The sequence below is a fragment of the Somniosus microcephalus genome, chromosome 2 (genome assembly GCF_052327205.1).
Source record: "Somniosus microcephalus isolate GS21.2 chromosome 2, FLI_Smic_1.0, whole genome shotgun sequence".
Taxonomy (NCBI): domain Eukaryota; kingdom Metazoa; phylum Chordata; class Chondrichthyes; order Squaliformes; family Somniosidae; genus Somniosus; species Somniosus microcephalus.
This window is the reverse complement of record NC_140988.1, coordinates 107,560,175-107,587,245: the sequence shown is the minus strand read 5'-3', so window position 1 is coordinate 107,587,245 and position 27,071 is coordinate 107,560,175. Positions and strand designations below refer to the sequence as shown.

The following is a 27,071-nucleotide window of genomic DNA, read 5'->3' as shown; positions in this document are numbered from 1 at the left end:
TCCTGAGCAGAAATCAGATGGCTGTTGCATCGGAGAATGCAGCAGCCATTCGGTCATCTCTGCCGTGGAGATGAGGCACCTCCGGATCCCCAACGGTTGAAGCCTGCAGGAAGAAACCAAGGTAAGGAAACTTTTTCTAACACTTTTCACTCCTCTCTCTACACTTGCACCCATCACTCACCTCCACAGCGCACTTTTGGACCCCTCTCACCCCCGCAGACCCACTGCTCGCCTTGCTGACCCTGGTGGGGTTTCCCGACGTCGGTAAGCCCGCACTTGTGTGGGCAAAATGGGGATAAGCCTCTTAACTGCCTGTTGACAGGCAGTTAATTGGCTGTAATCCCCTTCCCGCCTCGAGGAGACGGGTCCCAGCGCGAGTCGATGGCACGGAGACGGGTTGGGGGCGGGTTCGGTACCCGCTCCCAGTTTCTGCCATTTTCCCGGCAGTCCCGCCTCCTCAGCGCTGGCAAATTTCCCCCCAGTATTTCCAATATTGCCTCACCAATGTGTTTTATAAAGAGTTAAAATGACCCCTTCTGATTTGTAATTGACTGCCCCGGAGATGCATCATAGAACCTGATATACTTTGTTAATAACAACCCCACACTAACTGGATACTTTCAGTCAAAAATTGACAACCACATCCAACTCTTTCTCCTTTTCCCCTCTTGCCAGTGGAAACTGATACATGCACAGTCCTTGTTCCTGGTAACTACTTTATATTCTATTTGTCAATCCTTGGTACATCTACATAATTTCTTTAAACCTATTTGAATATTTTCTACCCCTCCTACACTGGACACCTGAGCACATAGCATAATGTCATCACCATATCTTATAACATTACTGATGATATTCCATATCATTAATGTACAGTGTAAACAAAAGTGGATACAAAACAGACCCAAGTAAAACTCCAGTAGTCACTGATCTCCAGACAGAGCCTTCTATTTATCATTACCTTCTGCTTTCTATTGCTTATCCAATTTACAATCGTCTAGGTATTTTCAGTAATACCGTGACAACCTACGTTCGTAGCTACAAGCGCTGTTAACCATGGCAACATTGGAGGAGCTGGTACAGCTGCCCAAAATAGCTGCCGTACTTAATGTGTTATAAGCGGCACCTTTGTAATTGACTTCAGTGGTAATGGTTAGTGCCATTTGACTGATATAGACGGCTACCTACGATAAGCTTGGATGGTATAAGGGGTGGGGATTGTATTAAAGATCTATTGTATTCTGTTTTGTTGATTTCATATTTTGGAAGAGTTGGAGTGTATTTACTAGACCCTTGTACAATGTGAATTAAGAGGCACTGCTTGCCTTTTAATTTACCTCCTATCTTCTTAAATACTATTTGCACATCACTTTGATTTTATTCCCCTTATCAAAATCTGAAGGCAGAAACTGTATTTGGTCGTCTTTGAGTAATAACTGTTCTTGTGGAGATGAATGAGTTTAACTCTTGAACTTGCTCTGGAAATCATTACTATTGAAGCTGGTGATCTCTTTGAGATGCACACTGTTACCTGATGCTAATTTTGTACATTGCTGCCTTACACAGTGAAGTGTGAGGTTTTCACTTTCCTGCTGCATGCAGTGCAAGTAGCTGAAAGGTGAAAAGCCATGTGGATAGTAGAAATTTACACTTACTAATGTGAGAGGGGTGTTGGCAGCTTGATTCATGCACGGTCTGTGCAATGCAATCCTTCAGGAATCTCATCAGATTTTAGCCACACATCCTAAGTATCTTCTCAGAAAAGACTGGCTTTCTTCCAACATCCATTTGCAGCCATGTCACAGTGCCACACCAGGGAAGACCTGTCATCCTGGAAACCACTGTTTTACTATCACACAAGAAGTGCACAAAATAGAAATTATTTCACCCCCCACCCCCAACCACTCTTTAAAAAAAAGATTAAGTGCCTTTCTTCATTTTGACCATACTTTGCTTCCACATGTTCTCTGTGGCTAGTCTCTGAACCAGAAGAAATCTGGGGATCCTTTTTGCTGGTTGCTAATTAAGGATAATCGGCATTTTTCCAAGTCCCAAAAATGAGTCTCGGGTTCAGTGTGAGGTAGGGCTCTGGCCTGACGAGTACCAAGTTTTCAATATACATTTTGGTGTTGGAACCAACATCAAGGGGTGGAAGGATGCTAGTCCCAGTTCCTAATGGCATTTTTTTGAGAGCAACTCATTGGCTGTGAAGTACTTTGGAACATTATGATGGATGTGAAAGTGTTCTATAAGTGCAAGTTATTCCCCCCCCCCCCCTCTGGAATATGCTTTGCAAATGGGAAATGCTTTCCTTTTCCTTAGTTGCGTACCCTTTAACCAAAGTTCAGAAGTGTTTACTGCTTACCTGGGATTAATTTTAGAAAGCCTGCAGACGTTAGGATCAGATACCAAATTGGTGTCCGTATAAGTTCTTAAAAAAAACATTTTGAGACACGATAATGTTAACATTACAAATGATTGGATTTACACTGAGCTTGATGATTAATTGAGGGTGAATCAAGCAGCAGAGGGATAAATGAATCCAGACCCTTCCACTATCCAGCCAATGCTGTAGAACAGTTTGTTGACGTTTTTGGATTGAATCCTATGTACTTAGGAGATTTTTTCTGGTTAAGGGATTGGGTCACAGAAGCTGTTAACAGGGTGTTAGAGCTGGCAGTTCCCAATTCATGGATCTCACGCACCCAGTAGCAAACACCATGTAAACTTGCCGACTTCACTAAAACCAGATCTTCCCTGCAACCAGTCTCGACGAATCTCTCAAGCTAATATTAGGAACATAGGAACAGGAGGTAAGTGCCTTTACACCGACCTCCTGGATCTAGGAACAGGAGTAGGCCATTCAGCCCCTCGAGCCTGTTCCACCATTCGATGAGATCATGTCTGATCTGTGATCTAACTCCATATACCTGCCTTTGGCCCATATCCCTTAATACCTTTGGTTAACAAAAATCTGTCAATCTCTGATTTAAAATGAACAATTGATCTAGCATCAATTGCTGTTTGCAGAAGAGAGTTCCAAACTTCTGCCAACCTTTGTGTGTAGAAGTGTTTCCTAATTTCACTCCTGAAAGGTCTGGCTCTAATTTTTAGACTATGCCCCCTAGTCCTAGAATCCCCAACCAGTGGAAATAGTTTCTCTCTCTCTAGCCTATCAGTTTCCCTTTAATATTCTGAAAACTTTGATCAGATCACCCCTATTGGTGTATAAGACCCAAATGTCAGCAACACCTCTCCAAGGCCAGTGTACAAGCTGGCAGAGTTGGCTATCATCTGTGCCAGACCATCTGTTTAAAACAATGGGAGTAAGAGTGTTTATACAAATCACATTGTCTGGGGAAAGTTTCTCTTTTTTTTGCTTGCTTTCCCATGGGTTATAGGTTTCTCTATCATCAGACCCCTAGTTCTTTTTAATACTGTTTGAGCTATCTTTGTTTATGTCCTCAAGCACAGACTAGTGGCTGGACTGCACCAATTTATACTGGTAATAGAAATACACTGAGATTCATAGCCTATCCTTTGATTGCCAGTGTAAGCGCCACTGGCAGGGTTAAGCGAGCCAACTTCGAAAAAAGACAAAAGCTGATGCAGCCTGAAAGTAGCTGATGGGCCAAAAGCAGCCCTAATTTAGGCCTTCTAACCCAGGAAAGTGCAGCTAGACACAGATTTGTTATAACATCTGATTGATTGAATTCTTTTAAAAGCCTTCAGTCCCACCGTCCAACCAATCTGATTAATTGATTCTGACAACCTCCAATCCCAGTGAGAAAAAGTTGATGTTTCTTGTAAAGTGCTGACTAATTGACATAGGGGTTACCAAGCTGACTGTCCACTTAAAAAGCTGATGGCATGTATGGTTTCATGCATTAGAAAAGCCTGCTTCATTGTATGTTTAATGGCAGTTCAAGTAGTGTTTATGTTTGAACTTTGTCCTTATTTTCCAGAGGTAACTGTTGAATGCAAGCATGGTCTTCCAGTAATCTCCATCAAACTTCCCTCCAGAAAAGAGCGTTGCCAGTTTACTGTGAAGCCACTGTTGATGAATGTTGGAGACCTTCTTAAAGACTTGAAGGATGAGGATCGAGGCATCAACAATGTTGCAATCTTTTCAGAAGGTGCTTGTAACTCAGTGCATTTGAAACCATCCATTACACACTAGTACAGTAACTCTGTTGCTGCTTACTATGAAACTGTGCAATTAGACTAAAATACTCTTTTATTTTGGGGTGGGCAGGGGTTGGAGAAAGAAATCCATTTCTGTTTGGTTTATGCTGCCCTGAACTAGACTCCATGCCCTTGGTGTTTATATGTCCAGCAATAATAGGACCTGTGGGACTATATTCAACTGCTGGTTTGCTACACGCATATCCTAAACTGTACAGGAAAAATGGAAATGTGAACTGGGCAGCTTGCAGTAGCTTAATTGAAGATTGAATTTGGTGGTGGGAGATGAATGCAAAACCACGAGCTATTTATCTGAAAACTGTAAATTCACAAGTAATGCTAATGGTTGGCTGTCATGTTAAGTGATTTAGCATCACTGCAGTTAGTCCCAGAACCAAATCATCTGGTGCTCAGTAAATAGAACTTGTGTTAGTTCCAAGAGCTGAATCCATGCTTTGAGTACAGTAACTTAACTTGTATACAATTTTGCTGACTGCGTAGTGAGATAATTGAATCCTTTTTCAATAACACATTAATTGTAATACATCCTCTAACATAAATACTACACTTCATCACGTAATGACATGAAGATGTAAACATGCAATCAATACCACTTCCACAATTTGTAAATTCTAATACATACATGCTCACTAAAAATGTAGTAGACTTACTTTGGATTGGTACAATGTAAAAATTGACCAGTGACACCACTTTGTCATTTGTAAACGAGGTGTGTCATATGAGATTTCAAATCACGTGAATTGTATACTCATAAGAGCATAAGAATTAGGAGCAGGAGTAGGCCATACAACCCTTTGAGCTTGCTCCACCATTCAACAAGATCATGGCTGATCTTCAACCTCAACTCCACTTTCCCGCCCGATCTCCATATTCCTTGATTCGCCTAGAGTCCAAAAATCTATCTATCTCAGCCTTGAATATACTCAACGACTCAGCATTCACAGCCCTTTAGGGTAGAGAATTCCAAAGATTCACAACCCTCTGAGTGAAGAAATTCCTCCTCATCTGTCTTAAATGGCCAATCCCTTATCCTGAGACTATGCCCCCTAGTTCTAGTCTCTCCAGCCAGGGGAAACACCCTGTCAAGTCCCCTCAGAATTTTATATGTTTCAATGAGATCACCTCTCATTCTTCTAAACGCCAGGGAATATAGGCCCAATCTACTCAATCTCACCTCATAGGACAACCCTCTCATTCCAGGGATCAATCTAGTGAACCTTTGTTGCACCGCCTCTAAGGCATGTATGTCCTTTCTCAGATAAGGAGACCAAAACTATGCACAGTACTCCAGGTGTGGTCTCACCAGAGCCCTGTACAATTGTAGTAAGACTTCCTCACTCTTGTACTCCAACCCCCTGGTAATAAAGGCCAACATGCCATTTGCCTTCCTAATTGCTTGCTGCACCTGCATGCTTACTTTTTGTTTCCTGTACGAGGACACCTAAATCTCTGAACACCTACATTTAAAAGTTTCTCCTTGTTTAAAAAATATTCTGTTCTTTTATTCTTCATACCAAAGTGAATAACCTCACATATCCCCATATTATGCTCCATTTGCCACCTTATTACCCACTCACTTAACCTGTCTATATCCCTTTGCAGGCTCTTTGGGGTAGCGCTCCGAAAGGGAGGAGGGAAGCGCCCCGCATCCCTCTTGGGGCGCTGCGAGACAATATCGCGGCGCTACGTGCCGTGCTACTGCAGGCCTTCCTCTCATTAAAGGGGAGGGCCCTGGCGCAGCACATACCAGCGCCCAGCTGGGCCACTAGAGATTGGGAGCAGCCGGCACCCCGCGGGGGGGGGGGGGGGTGCTTCACAGGGGCTGGGGACAGCAACGGGGGCAGGTGCTGGCAGGCAGCCAGCAACAAAAATGGCCGCCTGCCACCTCCCCTTTAACTAGTGCTGCCCCGGCCGCAGGTAGGCCCCCTGACCCCGGTGGACATAGCGTCCAGTGGTAAGTCAGGGGGCGCCACCCAATATTACAGCCGGGGCATGGCGATGACCTCCCGCTGAATTTCGTGGACGGCGTTAGCAGCACCTCGCCCAGGCACTAGTTGGTTTGCGCCCCAAAGAGGGCGCTAACGGGAGGTGCAGATCAACCGAATTTAGCCCCCTTTGTGTCCTCCTCACAGCTTACTTTCCTACCCAGCTTAGTATCATCAGCAAACTTGGATACATTATACTCGGTCCCTTTCATTTCCCATTCCCTTTGATTTCCCTTTCATAAAACTATGCTGACTCTGCCTAATCATATTATGATTTTCTAAGTGCCCTGTTATCACTTCCTTAATAATGGATTCCAGCATTTTCCAGACAACTGATGTCAGGCTAACTGGCCTGTAGTTCCCTGTTTTCTCTCTTCCCTCCTTTCCTGAATAGCGGGGTTATGTTTGCTACCTTCCAAACCACTGGGACCGTTCTAGGATCTAGGGAATTTTGGAAGATCACAACCAATGCATCCACTATCTCTGCAGCTACCTCTTTTAGATCCCTAGGATGTAGGCTCTAGCCAAGCTGTTCTAATAAACTACAACACTGGCATCTATCCGACAATGTGGAAAATTGCCCAGGTATGTCCTGTCCACAAAAGCAGGACAAATCCAACCCGGCCAATTACCGCCCCATCAGTCTACTCTCATTCATCAGCAAAGTGATGGAAGGTGTGGTCGACAGCGCTATCAAGCGGTGCTTACTCACCAATAACTTGCTCACTGATGCTCTGTTTGGGTTTCGCCAGGACCACTTGGCTCCAGGTCTCATTACAGCCTTGGTCCAAACATGGACAAAGTTGCTGAATTCCAGAGGTGAGGTGAGAGTGACTGCCCTTGACAGCGAGGCAGCATTTGACCGAGTGGGGCATCAAGGAGTCCGAGTAAAATTGAAGTCAATGAGAATTGGGGGGGAAAACTCTCCACTCCTAAGTCATACCTAGCACAAAGGAAGATGGTTTTGGTGTTTGGGGGTCAATCATCACAGCCCCAGGACATTGCTGCAGGAGATCCTCAGGGCAGTGTCCTAGGCCCAACCATCTTCAGCTGCTTCATCAACAACCTTCCCTCCAACATATGGTCAGAAATGGGGATGTTCGCTGATGACTGCACAGTGTTCAGTGCCATTCACAACTCCTCAGATAATGAAGTAGTCCATGCCTGCAAGCAACAAGACCTGGACGTCATTCAGGCTTGGGCTGCTAAGTGGCAGGTAACATTCGCACCACACAAGTGCCAGGCAATGACTATCTCCAACAAGCGAGAGTCTGACCACCGCCCCTTGACATTCAACGGTATTACCATTACTGAATCCCCCACCATCAACATCCTGGGGTCACCATTGACCAGAAACTTAACTGGATCAGCCACATAAATACTGTGACAACAAGAGCAGGTCAGAGGCTGGGTATTCTGTGGCGAGTGTCTCACCTCCTAACTCCCCAAAGCCTTTCCACCATCTACAAGGCATAAGTCAGGAGTGTGATGGAATACTCTCCACTTGCCTGGATCAGTGTAGCTCCAACAACACTCGAGAAGCTCAACACCATCCAGGACAAAGCAGCCCACTTGATTGGCACCCCATCCAACACCTTAAACCATCACTACCGGTGAACCATGGTTGCAATGTGTACCATCTACAAGATGCACTGCAGCAGCTCACCAAGGCTTCTTCAGCAGCACCTCCCAAACCCGCGACCTCTACCACCTAGAAGGACAAGGGCAGCAGGCGATTGGGAGCACCACCACCTCCAAGTTCCCCTCCAAGTCACCACCATCCTGACTTGGAAGTATATCGCCGTTCCTTCATCATCACTGGGGCAAAATCCTGGAACTCTCTCCCTAACAGCACTGTGGAAGTACCTTCACCACATGGACTGCAGCAGTTCAAGAAGGTGGCTCACCACGACCTTCGAGGGCAATTAGGGATAGGCAATAAATGCTGGCCTTGCCAGCGACATCTACATCCCATGAACGAAAAAAAAAGGCCATCAGGTCCAGGGGATTTGTCGGTTTTAGTTCCATTAGTTTCTCAAGAACTTGTTCTCTACTGATATTAATTACTTTAAGTTCTTGTTAGCCCCTTTGTTCCCCAATATTTTTGGCATGCTTTTTGTGTCTTCTACTGTGAAGACAGATACAAAATGTGTTAAAAGTCTCTGCCATTTCCTTATTCCCCATTTATAATTTCACCTGTCTCAGCCTCTAAGGGACCAACTCTTTTGCTACTCTTTTTTACATACTTGTAGAAGCTCTTACAATCTGTTTTGATATTTCTTGCTAGTCTACTCTCATTCCGAGTTTCTCCTTTTTCATCAATTTTTTGGTCATCCTTTGCTGGTTTCTAAAGCTCTCCCAATCCTCAGGCTTACTACTATTCTTCGCAATATTATAAGCCTCTTTTAATTTAATACTATCCTTATCTTTTTTAGTTAGTCACATTGGATCACCGTGAAATTTTTATTTCTCAATGGAATGTATATTCGTTGAGAATTTTGGAATATTTCTTTAAATGTTTGCCATGGTTTATCTACCGTCATACCTTTTAATCTAATTTCTCAATCTACCTTAGCTAACTCACCCCCATACCTATGTAATTGGCTTTATTTAAGTTTAAGACTCTCGTTTCTGACTGAAGTATTTCACTCTCAAACTCAATGTGAAATTTTATTATATTATGATCATTCTTCCCAAGAGGATCCTTTACTGTGAGATTACTAATTAACCCTGTCTCATTACACAATACAAGATCTGAAATAGCCTGTTCTCTGGTTGGTTCCATGACTTATTGTTCTGGAAAACTGTCTCGAATGCATTCCATGAACTCGTCCTCCAGACTACCTTTGCCAATTTGATTTGCCCAGTCTATGAAGATTAAAGTCCCCCATGATTATTGTATTACCTTTGTTACAAGCTCCTATTATTTGTTGATTAAAACTCTGCCCAATGGTATAGCTACAGTTTAGGAACTTTAAACTACTCCCACCAGTGTTTTCTGCTCCTTGTTATTTCTTGTCTCTACCCATACTAATTCTACTTCTTGATCTTCTGAGCCAAGATCCTGTCTCACTACTACCCTTATGTCATTTTTTATTATCAGGTCCCGCACCCTTTTCCATTCTGCCTGTCTTAGAAACGTCAAGTACCCTGGAATATTTAGTTCCCAACCTTGGTCACCTTGCAACCACGCCTCTGTAATTGCTATTCGATCAAAGCCATTAATCGCTATTTGTGCCACAAATTAATCTATCTTGTTCCGAATGCTTCATGCATTCAGATAAAGAGCCTTTAATTTAACTTTTTAACCATTATTCCCTGCTTTCACCTTATTCGCTAATGCACTTCTACCATTAAACACTCTGTCCTTTCCTGTCACACTCTGCTTATCTTTATCCAAATCGCTACACTGCCCCATTGCCTTGACTTTTCTCTTTAGATTTCTACATTTCCACTCACCTGAACACCCCCCCCCCCTTTTTTAATTTAAAGTCCTATCTACAGCCCTAGTTATTCAATTCGCCAAGACACTGGTCCCAGCCTGGTTTACGTGGAGTCCGTCCCAATGGAACAGCTCCCTCTTTCCCCAGTACTGGTGCCAGTGCTCCATGAATCTAAACCCCTTCTTCCCACACCACTCTTTGAGCCATGCATTTAACTCTCTGATCTCCTTGTCCCTGTGCCAATTTGCATGTAGCTCAGGTAACAATCCAGAGATTATTACCTTTTGAGGTTCTGCTTTTTAATTTGGACCCTAGCTCCTCAAACTCTCTCAGCAGAACCTCATTCCTAGTTCTTCCTACGTTACTACATGGACCACGACAACTGGATCCTCCCTCGGGAAAGTGGAGTTGAGGTCGATGATCAGCCGTGATCTTATTAAATGGCATAGCAGGCTCAAGGAGCCGTATGGCCTCCTACTGCTCTTATGTTCTTATGTTCCCACTCCAAGTTCTTCTCCAGCTGCGAGGAGATGTCCTTAACCCTGGCACCGGGTGGGCAAAACAGCCTTCGGAACACCCAGTCATAGCTGCAGACAACAGTATCTATCCCCCTGACTATACTATCCCCTACCACTACAACATTCTTTTTCACTCCTCCCCCACCCCCCCACTTGAATGACTTCCAGTACCACGGAGCTGTGGTCAGATTGCTCATCTACCCTGCAGACTTTGCTCTCATCCATATAGGCGGCAAGAACCTCATACGTATTGGATATGGGCAAAGGCCGAGGCTCCTCCCACACTGCACCTGGGGTCCCCTTACTTGCTCGAGTTGCATTCACACCCTCCTGTCCCTGACCACTAACCAGACCTGTGCCACTACCTAACCTAACTGCCTCCTGGATCAAAGTGTTCAGATAACTCTTCCCCTCCCTGATGCCTCGCAATGTCTGCACCTCAGAGTCCAGCTCAACAACTTTGAGCTGAAGTTCCTCGAGATGCAGACACTTACTGCAGACGTGGTCGACCGGGATCGCGATACTCTCCACAAGCTCCCACATGTTGCAGTTATGGCACAGCACCTGCACTGCCATCCCTTTATAACTTTGTTTTATTTATTTTGTTAATTGACATTTATATATTTAACTTAGCTTATAGTTTTTAGCTCTAGTTTAAGTTCTGGGTAGATGAAATTAAATATTTACCTGTAACACAAAGCACTCCGAGTATTGGAGGCAAAAAGCAGCACCTCCTTCCCTCTCTGCAGAGAATTCCCACTCTCTCCAAATTCCCAAGTTTAACATTAGTACAATAGCAAAATACTGCAGATGCTGGAAATCCGAAATAACAACAGAAAATGCTGGAAAAACTCTCGTCTGGTTTTGAATACCTCTTAATGTCTCTTTTACTTCTTTTGTTCTATCGCAGCCCTGCCTTCGATCTATTTTATTTCCTTTCCAGTTTTGAAAAAGGGTTTCGACCCGAAACGTCAACTCTAACTTCTCTCCACGGATGTTGCCTGGCCTGCTGAGTTTTTCCAGCATTTTCTGCTGTTATTTCCCAAGTTTAACAGTCTGTTTGGAAGCACTCCGTTTAAGATCACACTGTGCCTCAGCAGATAATGTTTACTTTTATACCTTTGGAGCCACACCCAAGTTACAAGTGCTGAATCAGCTCCCTGCTCACAGTGATTAGCACCTATTCAAGACAACACTTCCAGCTGACTGACAGTTAACTGCCACTGACAGGCAGTTTCCGTTGACTAGTTTTTAAAGTTTTAAGTTAAATTCAAAATGTTAAACTAAATTTTACTTTTTACAGCTAATACTCGCCCAGACCTTACCAGAGACCGCCGCTCTCTTCAAATTCTCAACTTTAACACTCTGTTTAGAAGCATTCTGTTTAAGATCACTAATCTAAATTAAAAACAAATTTGGGTGGATACGAACCTGTAGAAAGGAATATGCCTTGCTTTATTTTATGGAAATACGATGTGAGAATTCTGAAAAGGTGAATATGGTACCACCTGCTGAAGTTGGGAACACTTTCAACAGGTCTCAATGTAACCATGGGATGGAATGCTGCACCTCAGCAGGAGGGTCAACACTGCTCATCTCCTGCAGTCATACTTGCTGTTCTCAGGTGGAGTTGTCCATTCCCTGAGCTGGGTGTCTTTGCCAGCTGCAGATTTCTGGGAAGGAAGAGGTGGGGAGAAGCAAGAGAGACGGCCGCCTTTTTTTGTGATTTGCAACTGTCTGTCTTTATAACCAATGCTTTTGTTTGCCTGCAGATGGCAGTAGAGTTTCAGCCGCGACACCGATGACTGTTTTACTAATGAAGAACTTTGAACTGATTATTAATGAAACAAAGTATTTTGTAAAGCCCTCTCTTAAAGGTAAGAAAGGTTTCTTGACTGTGTTTTGTACAAGATAATCATCTTTTTTCATGATGTTTGGAAACCTTTGTGAACCTCAACTTTTTTTTAAAGATGCCTGTAAGAAAGCAAACCTTCTGATGAGTTTCTGGAAGTATCTCAAAGTCATTGTTATTTTAAAAGTTAGATAATAGTTATCTGCCTACATCCTCACCCCATAATAAAGCAGCTCTACACTGAAGTGTGCTTAGCCTAAATAGTACTTAGTACAGAAAAACTCTTTTTAATGTCCAGTACAAAGTTCACAAATCTTTCCATCTGTAGATGGTGAATCTGTACCTCAACTCTGTTTATCCGCTTTTACTCCATATCCCTCAATACCTGAACCCAGGGGTGGGCATTATTTGGGTTGGAGGGCCACCTAACAAGTTTTGATGAGCTGTCGAGGGCTGCACAGTGTGAGCGGCCTGTACGGGACCTCCAGACCGCCACACAGCCTAACGGAAACATTGCCGCACACGTAAAAATTAACAGCTACCATTAAACTTTGTTATGGCATTTATTGCCTAAAGAACCCCTCGTGTTGTTTCCACACTTAATAAAAATAACACTTATTAACATGCTAACAAACATGATACACAGGTTTACCCAAGTCTTAGCCATTGATATTGGCCCAGAAATTCCATTCGCAGCCCTCCTGTGGGTGGAGGGCTGCGATTTGGAAAAATCTCCGCCTGGACCTGAGGGCTCCTGGGAGGCGCAGAGTTCCGTTGCTGTATCTCTTCAAACTGCCGGTGCGCAGGGCCCACGTATCCCAGAGGTGCAGGCAGTTTGAAGCGTCCCTGGGATCACGGCCATGGGGAGCCAATCAGAGAAGGGAATCTCCCTTCATACATTTGACAGGAAGACCTGTCAAATCTATGAATAGAGATCTCCCCCAAAACATAAGTAAAACTTCAAATAAATGTAAAAAAAAATATCACATTTTTAAAATGACTATAAATTAAATAAATTAACTATTTTAAACAAAAATGTAAATTTTTGAAAAAAATAATTAAAGTTTTTAACAGGGCTAAAAATAAACTAACCTTTTAAAATATTTTAAAATGATAAATCCGTGGGAAAAAAAATGTTTTTACTTCAACTCTTAGCCTTGCGCCTGCTTTTACAGGCGCAAGAATTGTAAGTGTTTTCTGCGGGTGGAGGGTATCCAAAAAACGGAACTCTCCACCCGCAGAGGCCCTGCTCCAGGGCAGGCGTCTGATCTGTCAAGAGCTTTCTTGACAGATCGGAAATGCATGTTTCCAGCGCATGCCTGAAACCGGCATTTCCGATGTCCCTACGGGTGGGTACACAGCGTGTACCCATCCGTAGGGATTGGAATTTCTGCCTCATTATTGTGCCATAATTAAAACTGGTTACTCAACAAGTGTAAAATTTTGTAAAAAAAAGAAAAGCTTTAAGCATTTATAAAGTTTCAGAACATATCATTGTAACAATTATATATAAGAAAGAAATCGCACTAACTAACAAACATCTACTATAAAATATTGTAATTTTATTTCAAAAAATTTTTGTCCTGATTTTTTTGAGTAGTGTGAATAGAAGCGATTGCATAACAGCTCAAAATATAGTCTTACACTTGTATATTGAAAATTGGGTTAAATTTAATGGGAAGACTGAAGCCTCTGATGTGTGTTAACCAGAGAATTGAAGTCAGGCGTTAACCAGAGAATTGAAGTCAGGCATCATCTCCGTCGTTGCAATGCGGAGCACTGCTGCAAGGTGGTCATCATCATCGAAGATCTATGTCTTGATTTATTGAATTTCATCACAGAAAATGCCTGCTCGCATATGTATGGTGATCCAAACAGCCCAAGCATCTTCCGGGCATGAGCCTTGATCTTTGAAAAGCTCTGTTCATTGAGAGAGGTGTAAAACCCAGGAAGCGGCACCGATTTGAATTGTTCCGCAAGCAATGAGTCACATTGCAGGCCGATAAGCTCCAGTTGGAGGTCACATGGAGCGTTGTCAACATCAAATGTGAACGGCGAGGATACCAAAGAGAGGTCATTTTACTATCATTTTAAAATCCTGGAATTGGTGAAAACTTTCAGCATGTAAGTCGAGTAGTGACGACGTGTATTTTTTCAACTTTCCATCGCAAACGGTAATCTGTTGCAAAGTGGGGAAAATGGCTGTACTGCTTATTTTCTATCTGACGGGAGAAAAGGAGTAGCTCCGTCATAAATGACTTCTCACTGAAATGCAAATCATGAGCAAAAAACCCCTTGCCTTGCAGTCTTAAATTCAGTTTGTTCATGTGGCCCATGATATCAACGGCGAATGGAAAATCAGAGAGCCAATCCGCTTCATTCAACTGTGGGAAATGCAAATATTTTTCTTTCATTTTCAAAAACAGACACTCTCTGCTCTCAGTTCCCACAAAGCCTTACCAAAACTAAGCCATCTTATGTTGGTATGATACCGAACATCCATGAGCTTGGATTCAGATTCCTCAAGCAGAGTAATCTTTTGCAAAGTCGGAAAATGGCTGAACTGCTTGTTTTCTATCTGGCTGGAGCAAAGGAGTAACTTCGGCACGGGCTGAATGGCCTCCTGTGCTGTAGCCATTCTGTGATTCTTCTGATTCTATGTTTGCGTGTCAGGTTGGCGCTTCCCTCGGTGGTCACACTCGCCAATTTTTTCCATTCCACTCCTAATTTTGACATGCACTGATTTACAGCTGCCAGTAAGTCTTTTCCTGTTGTATCTTTCATTAACTGCATTAATGCCAATTCTTCTTTGATCTCGCAATTTTCGGTGATACCTCGAATGAAAATCAACAACTGGGCTGTGTCATTGACGTCACAACTCTCACTGAGTGCAAAATAGGGGAAATTGTTCTCTTCACTTTTCAACTGCAGGCCTGGGTTCTCGGAGATATCCTCGACACGTCTCTCAATAGTTCACCTCAACAAGGAAATGTTCTCGAACTGCTTTTTCCATGTCTGGTCACAAAATCGCAGCAGATTCAGCCATGCATTCCTTGATAAATTCTCCTTCAGAGAATGGTTTGCTGATCTTGGTGATTTTGAGTGCAATCACGCAGCTTGCTCTCGTAACTCCTTCCTGTGCCATTGATAATCTTGTGAAAAAACTTTGCTCTTTTTGGATGCGAGCAACCATGTCATCAGCTTTCTTTGTTTTCTCTTCGGCAGACAAGTGTTTAAATTTGGATGCATGCTTGCTCTCAAAATGCTGATTCACATTGTATTCTTTGAGCACTGCCACACTTCCTTTGCAAATTAAGCACACAGCTTTTCCACCCGCATTGGTAAAAAAAAATTTAAGTCCATTCTTTGTTGAACATTCGGCATTCAGCGTCTACCTTTCTCTTCTTTCATGATCTCATTTCCAAATTTTGATTAGGATTGGAGTGTATTTTTCTGATCGGACCTGGCAACACGGTAACATCAAAGTCAACGAACCCCATCGAGAGGCAAATTGCTAAACACTCAGTCAAACAGTTCATAAATTATTGCACACAAGTTCATCAATGCTGCAAAAGGGGTCTCCAGTGCACACGCACAGTCTTTGTACCTGAGACTATTCCAATAGTCTCAGATTCAGAGGGGTGCTGGGGAGACTTACCACACAAAACAATCATTAGGGACACTACAGCTGAAACATACCAAACTCATCGACCCCAAGAGGGCCACGGAGCCCCGGCAGCAGCCAATCAAAGGACCAGAAGCAAATATCTTTTAATTTCTCTCTGGTCATTTCCAGAAGCAGCCCGCGGGGCCGGATAGAATCCTTCCACGGGCTGGATTTTGCCCGCCTTTGCCCTAACCTAATAAAAATCTATCAGTCTTAGTCTTGAAAATTTCAGTTGATTCAATATCCACAGCCTTTTGGGAGGAGTATTCCAGATTTCCACTACCCTTTGTGTGGAAACAGTGCTTCCTGATTTCACTCCTAAATGGTCTGGCTCTAATTTTAAGACCTTGTCACACTGTTGTATTAAATGCCAGCTACATTCATAAGTGAACCAGAGCCTTATTTATTTCTATCTTCATGAAACCTGTTTAAATTACATAGTCTTATCAAAAATTTTAGTTCACATGACCTACCTTCCATCTTATTATCTGAATGGCAATAGATTGGGAGAAGGGGAAGTGCAACGAGACCTGGGTGTCCTTGTGCACCAGTCGCTGAAGGTAAGCATGCAGGTGCAGCAGGCGGTTAAGAAGGCAAATGGTATGTTGGCCTTCGTAGCGAGAGGGTTTGAGTACAGGAACAAGGATGTCTTACTGCAGTTGTACAGGGCCTTGGTGAGACCACACCTTGAGTATTGTGTGCAGTTTTGGTCACCTTATCTGAGGAAGGATGTTCTTGCCATGTAAGGAGTTCAGCGAAGATTCACCTGGCTGATACCTGGGATGGCAGGAATGACGTATGAGGAGAGATTGGGTCGATTGGGCTTGTACTCGCTGGAGTTTAGAAGAATGAGAGGGGATCTCATTGAAACTTATAAAATTCTGACAGGACTGGACAGACTAGATGCAGGAAGGATGTTCCCGATGGTCGGGGTGTCCAGAACCAGGGGTCACAGTCTAAGGATAAGGGGTAGGCCATTTAGGACAGAAATGAGGAGGAATTTCTTCACCCAGAGAGTGGTGAACCTGTGGAATTCTCTGCCACAGAGGGCGGTGGAGGCCAGTTCATTAAATATATTCAAGAAGGAGTTGGATATATTTCTCAAGGCTAAAGGGATCAAGGGTTATGGGGAGAAAGCAGGGACCGGGTACTGAATTTGGATGATCAGCCATGATCGCATTGAATGGCGGAGCAGGCTCGAGGGGCCGAATGGTCTACTCCTGCTCCTATGTTTCTATGTTTCTATCTTGTATGGTATTTGCATATGGTCTTTACCTTTCACATTCTGTCTGGTGTGAAGTGCTGGAACGAGGTCTAAATGCTTATCGATGAATTGTAATCGTTGAGCATCAGTGTTCTATAAGCTGGCTGTGCACTGTTCTTTGGAGGTCAATGTCTGAATTATTATTTCATCTCTGTTATCTATCAACACTGCATTCATTCTTTCAGGTGGTGCTTATGAGTTTGAAATAAAATAACCTTTACTCGTTTGTGTTGGCAAACTGAGGTCAGATCAGCCCTAAGATGGATTTGTCCATGTAATTTGATTCTGTTTGTGGACCGTTTCAGGAGCTTGATTTTTTTTTTTTAATGGTCAATTCAGACCTCTGCCAGTGGACTCTCCTGTTCTTCCCCTGCTGCCTTATGTTTATATCACCCACTGTCTGGTACCATTTTATTCAAATCATAAATTGTGGCCTTCTGCTCAATTACATAGCATCTGACAGCAAGTGTGGAAATGTATTTACTTTAACGAATGCATCAGTCCTGATGAGTATTAAGAGTATAAGTGGTGCAGTATCGAGTATTCTGCTCATGTAAATTCAGATACAGAGCCCATATTAATGGCTTAGAGTTCCCATGTGGATAGGTTGTTGGCAGAGTCTCAAAAACTGTTCTTAGTGTACGTGGATCCATGATGTCAACCTTTATTAAAAACAAAATTTTTCTGCCGGATGTGTCCTGAACCATGATTTAGATATTCTATTTTTATTTTTAAAACTTTAAAATTGTTGAAAAGGCTGCAAATTAAAGTGGGAGCAAGCTGTTCTTTGAATTTAAAAATTCTCATCCTCATGTTCAAATCCCACCATTGCCTCATTCCTCCTTATTTCTGTAACCTCCTCCAGCCCTCCAAGAACTCTGCGTTCTTCCAGCTCTGGCCTCTTGTGCATCCCTCACTTCCTTCGCCGCACCATAGACGGCTGCGATTACAGCCGTCTAGGCTCTGGAATTTCCTCCCTAAACCTCTCCATCTCTCCACCACTCCTCTTTTAAGATGCTCCTTAAACCTACCTCCTTGACCATGCTTTTGGTTACCTGTCCTAATCTCCTTAGTCCTATGAAGCACCTTGGGGTGTTTTACCACGTTAAAGGTGCTATGTAAATGCAAATTGTTGTTGTTCCTTTGGCTCCAGGTCCCGCTTTGAGCCACAGTGGGTGCTGAGTTAGTTAATTTCAGGTGGGGCAGGGATACTGCAGCTGGCCTTGGCACCCCTGAGTTATCCAGAACCCTCACTGCATCCCCTGCTAGAATCAAATAGCTTGTCAACAGGATCACACACACACAATATAAATGCCACATTTTTGAAAAGTGTAGATGAGCAGAGAGACCTTGGTGTCCATATACACAAATCATTAAAGGTGGCAGGGCAAGTTGACAAGGTGGTTAAAAAGCATATGGGTTACTTGGGTTTATAAACAGAGGAATAGAATATAATAGCAAAGAGATCATGCTAGAACTTTATAAATTCCTAGTTAGACCTCAGCTGGAGTATTGTGGACTATTCTGGGCACCACACTTCAGGAAAGATGTAAAGGCCTTAGAAAGGGTACAGAGGACGTTTACCAGGATGTTACCAGGGATGAGGGACTTGGTTATGAGGAGAGGTTGGAAAAGTTAGGACTGTTCTCGTTGGAACAGAGAAGGTTAAGAGGTGACCTCATAGAGATTTTCAAGATGACGCGAGGTTTTGATAGAGTAAATAGGAAAAACTATTCCCTCTGGCGAGTGGGTCGATAACCAGAGATCACAGATTTAAAATCACTGGCAAGCGATCTAGACGGGAGATGAGGAGAAATTTTTTCACCAGAGTTGTCGGGATCTGGAATGCTCTGCCTGAAAAGGTGGTGGAAGCTGATTCCATAAATAATTTTAAAAGGGAGTTGGACAGGTACTTGAGGATGAGGAACTTACAGGGTTACGGACAAAAAGTGCAGATGTGAGACTAAACATGACTGCCCTTTTAAAAGAGCCAGCACAGGTGTGACGAGCCGAATGGCCTCCTTCTGTGCTGTAAGTTTCTATGAATCACTTTGGCCTGATACTGGAGGTAAACTAACATTTGTGGGATTACACTTTAATGTAGAATTAATGCCTTGAAGAAAGGAAGTTCAAGGCAGGAAAGAAAATTGGTGAGGGTAGGGAACAAAAGTAGAAGCTAAGAACTAGCGGCTTTGCACTTACTTAAGTAAGACTGCGACTCAGCAGTAACTCTACACAATGCATTAAGACTGTGTTCAGCACTGAAAGAATGTCATTTAACATGCAGAACAATGGTGCAATATTCTATATGCTACACAAATTTAATTTGAAAATGTCAAATGTGTTCTGGAGTCGGACTGATAATTCACAGGATTTTTTTTAACCACACAAATAATTCCTTACAATGAATGAAGAGGCTGCTACACAAAGAAATAGTTGTTCACTTCTAAGGAGTAATTAGAAAACCCCCTAAGGTCACCAAGCTAATAAGATTAGACTGGTTTAGAACAATATGACATTGGAAAACAATTACTGTTCCATCCATCATTGTAAAGATCTAAATATCACCCACTGTGGGAGCAATGCATATAAATAGTAGCTGGACATTATGCTTCGGTGAAGAGGATTATAGTTTATAATGTTACTTCATGGTAGTATAAATCTTTTCATGGGTTAATATTTAAATGACTACATGTTTTGAATGAAAAAGTGGTTTAATGGCTTAAACTTCGAGAGTTTGTTATGAAAATTTTGAAAAGTGGGGTAGTGGTGTTAGAAGCTGACACTTGATGGCAGAGCCCCATTTTCCCATATCCCACCCTCGGAAATAATACAAAGCAGCCTCTGCAGATGACATGGACCACTATTTTTTCATGTCTCAATTTAAAAAAGAAACTTCTTTAATATACATACAAAGATTCCCCGAGTTTCTTTAGTGTGTTTTACTCTTGATGAACATCAAAAGCCTCCTGAAATCGTACAGTACTTACTGTAGTTTTGAAAAACTGATGAGCTGTTTTGAGAGTCTGGGCTCTGTGTTAATTCAGTGTTGTATGTTTTCTTTCTGATATCTTAGGCCATGTAAGCAGTGAGCATTCTATAGAAATGGACGATGTAAAGAACCTGGTTCATAAGCTTTACGTAGCACTACATGCAGAAGATCACCAACTGCACAAAGAAGGGAAACTGCTGGAGAAACTGGAAAATCTGAATGGAGAGCTACAGAATCTTGAACAGGTCCATGATTTACAACAGTTTGCGACTAACCATTTTTATCATATTGAAAATCTAGTATTGTCTACAGATTTGTCCCCTAATTATTTATCAACAAAAGCACCAAACAGCGTTTCTCATTCGACATCTATATTCCAGCCTGTGTTTCTTCACAATGGAACTTGCCAGCACATGATTAATTCCAGGTTTCGGCACCTTGTTTAATTGACCATTAGTTAGCTTTCAGCACATTCTTTGACATGCAGAATCTATAATTCTTCAGCAAGGCAGTAGGTGCCTTGAAGAAAACAGTCATTTGATTGCCTGTTACTAAGGGCAGAAATTCTCCAATCAAAAATCTAGCTCATGAGCAGTCTTGAGTTTTCCACTTCAGGTTAAACTGTGGCAGGATATGAATGCTGTTCACACTTTGGCCACGATTTTATTAATGGAGGCGGGTTGGGTGCGGATCAGGTGGTTTCCGGCTTCCAGTCCCGCCCCCAGCTGCATCCGGCCCACAGACGTGATTTTGCCTTGATTGACCTTGTTAAGCCCGCCCTGCGGGCTTGCCAGCCAATTAACAGGAAGCGGGTCAGATGACGTCATTTGATGATGTGTCTTCTGCCGGTTTCCTTAAAGGGACCATGCACAATTTTATTTTGACAGTTGATTTCTCAGTGTTTGACAGCATTGAGGTGCTGCAAACACTGGCAATCCCTGCACAAAGGTGACCTCTTCTACCCAGGCTCTCTAATGACTCCCTCCATAGGCTGGAATAGATGACAGCTGCAAGTGAGGTGACAGAAGCAATCAGTCACTGGTGAGAGAGGTTCTCCCAATGAGGTGGCACTGGACATGGATTTTAAAACTTGTAACCTAAAGAAATCTGTAAATGTATTAAAAATGCAGTACCCAACATTTTCTTTCCTCTGAGACTCACCATGTGCAACCTTGGATTCTTCACACCACTTCTGTAATGTTCCTGGATTGATGACAGCAGCAGAAAACTCACAACACGCCACACTTACCTGGCGTGGTGTCCGGACATCGGGAAACCTGAGCCAGAAGCGGCAAAATTCAAATATAGCCTGACAACTACTGGCAAATACCTGTTAATAGGCAGGTAATTGCCTTTAATCCAGTTCCCGCCGCTTGGTGTCGGGTCCATTCGCAAATCAGGGACCCGACACTTGGAAAAATTGTTTGGAGGTGGGTCGACATTGGGATCGCAACCCGCCATCAATCAAAACGATTTTAACCTATGACCCGCCTCCAAACCCGCCCTCTGAGCACCGGCAAAATCGCGGCCTTTGTCTTTATGACTTGTTGTCTTGTCACTTCTCAAGTGGTAACCTTCTCAAGTATTTACATTGAGTGGTTCCCTGCCAATAACTGCATGAATTTGCCATGATTTCCCACTTAATACACATCGTTTTTTAAATTACTTTTATGCTTCCACCTTGTAACATTTGCATTTAGTGGTAAAAGGAATTGGATTAACAGCCTGTTACTGTTACCTCAATGATCTTGGATTAACAGCCTACTGACTTGAAGCTTTTTGATTACAGTAATTGCTTTTAAATATAAATGGTATAAAGTGGATTTTGTTATATAAATATAACCCTAGAACTAACTGCAATGAATTACATGGCAATATCATCTAGCAATGACATAATTGAACCACATAGCCTGATGTACCTTGTCTTCATTACATGGCCCATGTCTGCAGGGTGGGGAGCTGAGTTGTATGAGAACTGGAAGCCAAACCAGAAGGTATAGGGCTCAAATCCCCCCCCCCCCCCCCCCCACAAGAGATCACTCGACCCATGAGGTGGATAAAATAAGTAGTGGCCCAGAAATTCGGGTCTCCATGGGTGAGTACGCGCTGGGTACTCACCCGTAAGCCCGATGGAAGTGCCGGTTTCATGCATGCACTGCGCATGCGCAGGAAACCGGCACTTCCGTTCCTCTGAACGTAGGGGTTCAGAGGTCGAACGCGTGCGCAGGGGAGTCTGCGCGTGCGCTTTGAACTTACGTTTTTTTTTACAGGTTTTTCCGCGAGGGTAAGTCTTTAGAATTTAGAAATTTAAAAAGCAGGCGTAAGGCCTGCTTTTTACAAGGTAAGTGGTCAATTAATTAAAATTAAAACATTTTTTCCACAGGTTTATTATTTTTAAATACTTTAAAGCAAGGTAAGTTTATTTTTAGCCCCAATAGAATGTAAAATTATTTTTTTCAAAAATTTAAATTATTGTTTAAAATAGTTATTTAATGTAATTTATAGTTTATTTAAAAAATGCGATTTAAAAAAAAATTTATTTGAAGGTTTACTGCTATTTTGGGGCCGTAGTATTCATAAGTCTTGACAGCTCTTCCTGTCAAGACTTATGAATGGGCTTTTCCCTCCTCCGATTGGCTGCCCATGGCCCACGTGATCCCAGGGGACGCATCGAACTAACTGCGCCCCTGGGACATGCAAGCACTGCGCACCGGCAGCTGGGCCAGGCCCCGGATCGGAATTCCACGGGGCCCTACAGCTCAACTGCCGGCGCACAAGCTAAGTGCAGGTCGGGAGGCTGTTCAACAATGGAAATGGGACCAGCACAACACCTACTAGGTATTTTGTGTGTTATCGGATCCGTCTTTGACTCCAGGGCCGCGGGAATCCTGGCAGGTAAAAGGAGATGAAATCCATGAGGTAACGCCTTTATTGCACTTCTTGTGGGCCAGGAGGAACAGGAGTATTTCCCCCAGCCCACCAAGCTTACCTCCATTCGATCAGACCCCTGTAATCGACTGACCCTGACTCCCCTCCCATGGTATCTGATTCACCCCTCCCACGATGTCTGAATCACCCCACGATGTCCGCTTCACCACCTCCCACGATGTCCGCTTCACCCTTCCACCACCACTCCACCCCCCACCTCCACCCCCACCTCCATGGTGTCCAATCTGATTCACCCTCACCCTGTTTGTGATTTACATGAATGCCGCTTCCAGACTGAGAATATAAGCCTACACTGAGCAGACACTATGGCTGCGATTTCCCCAACCTCGGTGGGTCCGGGGTGAGCGACGTTGGTGGCGGGTTCTGACCTCGCTGCTGGCTCCAGCCCGCTCTGTGAAATGATTTTCCGATGATTGGGCTTGCTAAGCCCACCCAGCGTGTTTGCCGGCCAATTGATGACGTGTCATCAGCCGGTTTCTTAAAGGGACCATACGCAAATTGATTTTGACAGTTGTGCTGTCAGTGTTCTACAGCATTGAGATGCTGCAAACACTGACGAGCACTGCACAGAGGTGCACGGCTGTACCCAGGCTCTCGCATAACTCCCTCCATATGCTTATAGAGGGAGTCACAGCACGCAGGAAGGTTCTCATCCTTTCCAAGAGTGGAAGAGACCGCCCCAGGAGATCAACGCAGCCTGGTTACACATTGCACAGGAGGGCACAAGCAGGGATGTCATCAGGAGTACCAGACTGCAGTGGTAAACCTTTCAATGTTCTCAGTAGATCACAAAATGTTACTGCAGTCACATTCAACCTCATCCTGCTGTGCCTCTCATCACATCCCCATCACTCTGCCTTCCCTACCCTACTCCTGCACATCCTTACTCGCACCAACTCACCTTGCACCTCCACCCATCCCTCTCTCTCTCTCTACATCATCACATTCCCATCTCACTAGCCACCCCTCACACTCAACTTCACCCTAGTGCAAGCATATCAACTAACAAGACACAAGGGTAGGCACTTGCGTGTTTTAGCCAATGTTCATGTGAAGTTTCTGTTAACGTGCTGTCAAACATAGAACCTTTATTTTCAACACTGTGTTCTTGGCCAGATTTGTGTGCACCTTTGAAAGTGGCTTAGTGAGTTGCAGTGAATGGTGAGACATAACGGTACCCCCCGCAATGCTGATGAGTGTGGAAGAAATGGCTTGGGCATTGTAGGGATGCTTTATGATGTTGGTGTGCGGTGGTGTCAACCTGGCGCATCATGTGGCAGCCAGGTTGTACAGCGTCAAGTGAAGTATATCGGGCCATGGTGAGACCATCCCTGGCCTCCTGGGCAGCAATGTGGTCGGATGCTGATGCCCTGTGACCTGTGCAGCATCAGTTGATTGCGGAGAAGGTTGGTGATGTTGGTGTTCCTGGTGCTGCTGGTGTTGGGGCTGATCGTGGTGGGATTCGGAGGACCAAGGTGAGATAGTTTCAAGGGCACTGATGCTGATTTAATAAATGACAGAAGCGATCTGTCAATGGTGAGAGGTGTTGTTCCAGTGAGGTGACACTGGATAGATAGTTTACTCCAAACACTTGCAACCTGTATAAAGCTCAATCTGTCTTCCAAATGCAGTAAACAACAGCTTCTGAGCTTGGAAAGTGAAGAGCTGTGAGATGGGAGCTTTTATAGCACCATTTGCAACTGTCAAGTAAATAGATCATTTCATGGTCACACAACTCCCGACCTCCTTACCTGATGTGATCCCCGAACAGCGGGGACCCTGTGGGCAACCTCGTAAAATTTAAAGGTGAGCTCAAAATACTTTTTAAGTGGCTCTTAATAAGGTCATAATGACCTAAATTGCCTCCCCGCCACTGCGTGTCGAGTCTGTTCCGTGTTGATAGACCCGACATCTGGGAAAGTCGCGTGGCGGCGGGTTGACAGCAGGTTCCCGACCCACTTTCAAAAATAAATGTTCCCACCTGACCCGCCACCAAACATGCCTGCTGACTCCCCCGAAAAACTCCCCCCCAATAGAACTGAACAACATTGGGCAGGTTTTGATGCCAGTGAAGCATAATATGATGGGAAATTTGCTGATGGCAGTAGCAGAATTGCTTCAGTAACAATGATGCTGAACATTAGCAGGTTCGTGCCTGCAGTTGAAAATGCCTCTGATAAATCCTTCTCATCTGACAAGTTTATGAAGTATCATCTATACACAAAGTGCTCAGAGATTACCAGCAATGAGAGAAAGTAAATGGAGAGTATTGTATGTTCTATAATAGTAAAATTAAAATAAGCAATGGTTAACACCGTCTCAGCTTCGTGACTTTTGACTAATTAGAATGATTATTCATTCTCTGCAGAAGGTGATGATAAACACATCTTTCAATAGCTATGATGCCTTCTGTATTGGAATTGATGAAAAACCACATTAACATTAATGAAAATATTTGATTAAATAAAGGCGATAAGATGCAGCTCACGTCTGACGTGCCAATTCTGGCTCTCCTATCGTACAAGCAATGGTGTAACTCCATCATGTGTCTGCTCTGGTGGCTTGTATCTCCCACATTTGTAGAAGAACAGAGATTAACACTCAGTCACTTATAGTTGTGGGGCAAACAAACATTGAGCCAATCCAGTGCGCCAGCCATGCTCGCGTCGTGACACAGATTTATACTATGCTGCTAATGCTTTGACAGGCTCACTGAGTTCTGCGGCACATCACCATAGAGGTATTTGTTCTGGCAGCAGAACATAAAACCAGTAAAATAAATAAATAAATAAATAAATAAATATGGGCATGTGCTGCTGCTGAGTGTTCCAAGATCATCATCTTAGAGCATGATCAGTTGTGGGAGACTAATGTGTAACTATAACTTTTGTCTCACTAGTTAAAGTCTCAGTTATTTCTGAAGGCCGAAGCTAAATCCAATCGATTAATGTGGACTGGTTTGGCTCTTATGTCCACTCAAGCTGGAGCACTGGCCTGGTTAACGTGGTGGGTCTACTCCTGGGATATAATGGAGCCAGTCACTTACTTCATCACATATGGAAGTTCTCTGGCCTTTTATGCATACTTCCTCCTCACACGCCAGGTAACTATCAAAATAGAAGTGCGATTTTTAATTTGTAGTCAAAAGTGTACATTAATGTCTAAATATATAAATAATAAAGCTACATCTTTTATTTCTTTATATTTGTGTCTTTGTTATAAAAGAATAACAGCGATAAGGTTCTCGGTTTCAGGAATTGACCCTTTCCCTTGGTCATTTTTTATTTATATATATTGCATGAATTATGAAATATACCTTGTAGAGATGGTGGAAAACATTCAGAGAAAAGCAATGATTTAAATCATTGAGCTATGAAGTGAGTTTAAGGAAATAAAACCTATTCCCATTAGGTGGGGGGAAAAAGGATTCAAGGAGAGGAGGGATTACAATTCAACCTTTTGATGATGGTTATACTGGGGAAAATCAATATGTAATTATTCAACCATTAGGCAGTGAGAGGACTGGAGATCCTCTTAAAAGCACATGATCTGATTTTGTATTGATGCAAAGCCAAAACTGCCTCATAGCAATGACAAATATAATTGCCCTATAAAATAACAAAGGGAATCAATAGCATGGATAAAGAGAGGGCTTTTGTCAAAGTGCAGAGGACAATATTATAAACTAAAGAAACCACACTAGGGAACTGCTTCGATGTCACAAGTATTAATGTATTAGGGCAGTGGAGACCAGCCTGGATGCTGATTGGGAAATGTCCGAGCCGCGGGGAGTCATTGTTACTTTATATTCACCTGATGTCCCCTCAAACCAAATTTCAGCATTGAATACCGGTGAGGATGACGACACCGCGAAGGAGTGCAGTCCCAAGCCTGGCACCGTGAGGCAAAGGACTGCACAGGGGGCTACAGCAAAGTGTAGGAATGCAGTAATAATTGGGGATTCGATAGTCAGGGGGGAACAGACAGGCAGTTCTGCTATCGTTGGCGTGAGATCCATATGGTACGTTGCCTCCCTGGTGCCAGGGTAAGGTAAATCACGGAGAGGGTGCAGAGCATTCTGCAGGGGGAAGAAGAGGAGCCAGAGGTCACATTCAATGTCGCAACCAATGGCATAGGGAGAAAGAGGGTTGAGGTCCTGCAGTCAGAGTTTAAGGAGCTAGGGAGGAAGCTAAAA

General features: G+C 43.4%; 1 protein-coding gene across 1 annotated transcript in view; it reads left to right on the top strand.

Moving 5' to 3' along the window:
- The window catches only part of LOC147122873 (calcium uniporter protein, mitochondrial-like), a 196,969-nt gene that overhangs the window by 158,517 nt on the left and 11,381 nt on the right, over nucleotides 1-27,071 (top strand). Inside the window, exons 3-6 of the mRNA XM_085961634.1 lie at nucleotides 3,966-4,136; nucleotides 11,925-12,029; nucleotides 20,012-20,172; nucleotides 25,776-25,979. Coding sequence (XP_085817760.1) covers nucleotides 3,966-4,136; nucleotides 11,925-12,029; nucleotides 20,012-20,172; nucleotides 25,776-25,979 — 641 coding nt within the window. The remainder of the gene's footprint in view (nucleotides 1-3,965; nucleotides 4,137-11,924; nucleotides 12,030-20,011; nucleotides 20,173-25,775; nucleotides 25,980-27,071) is intronic.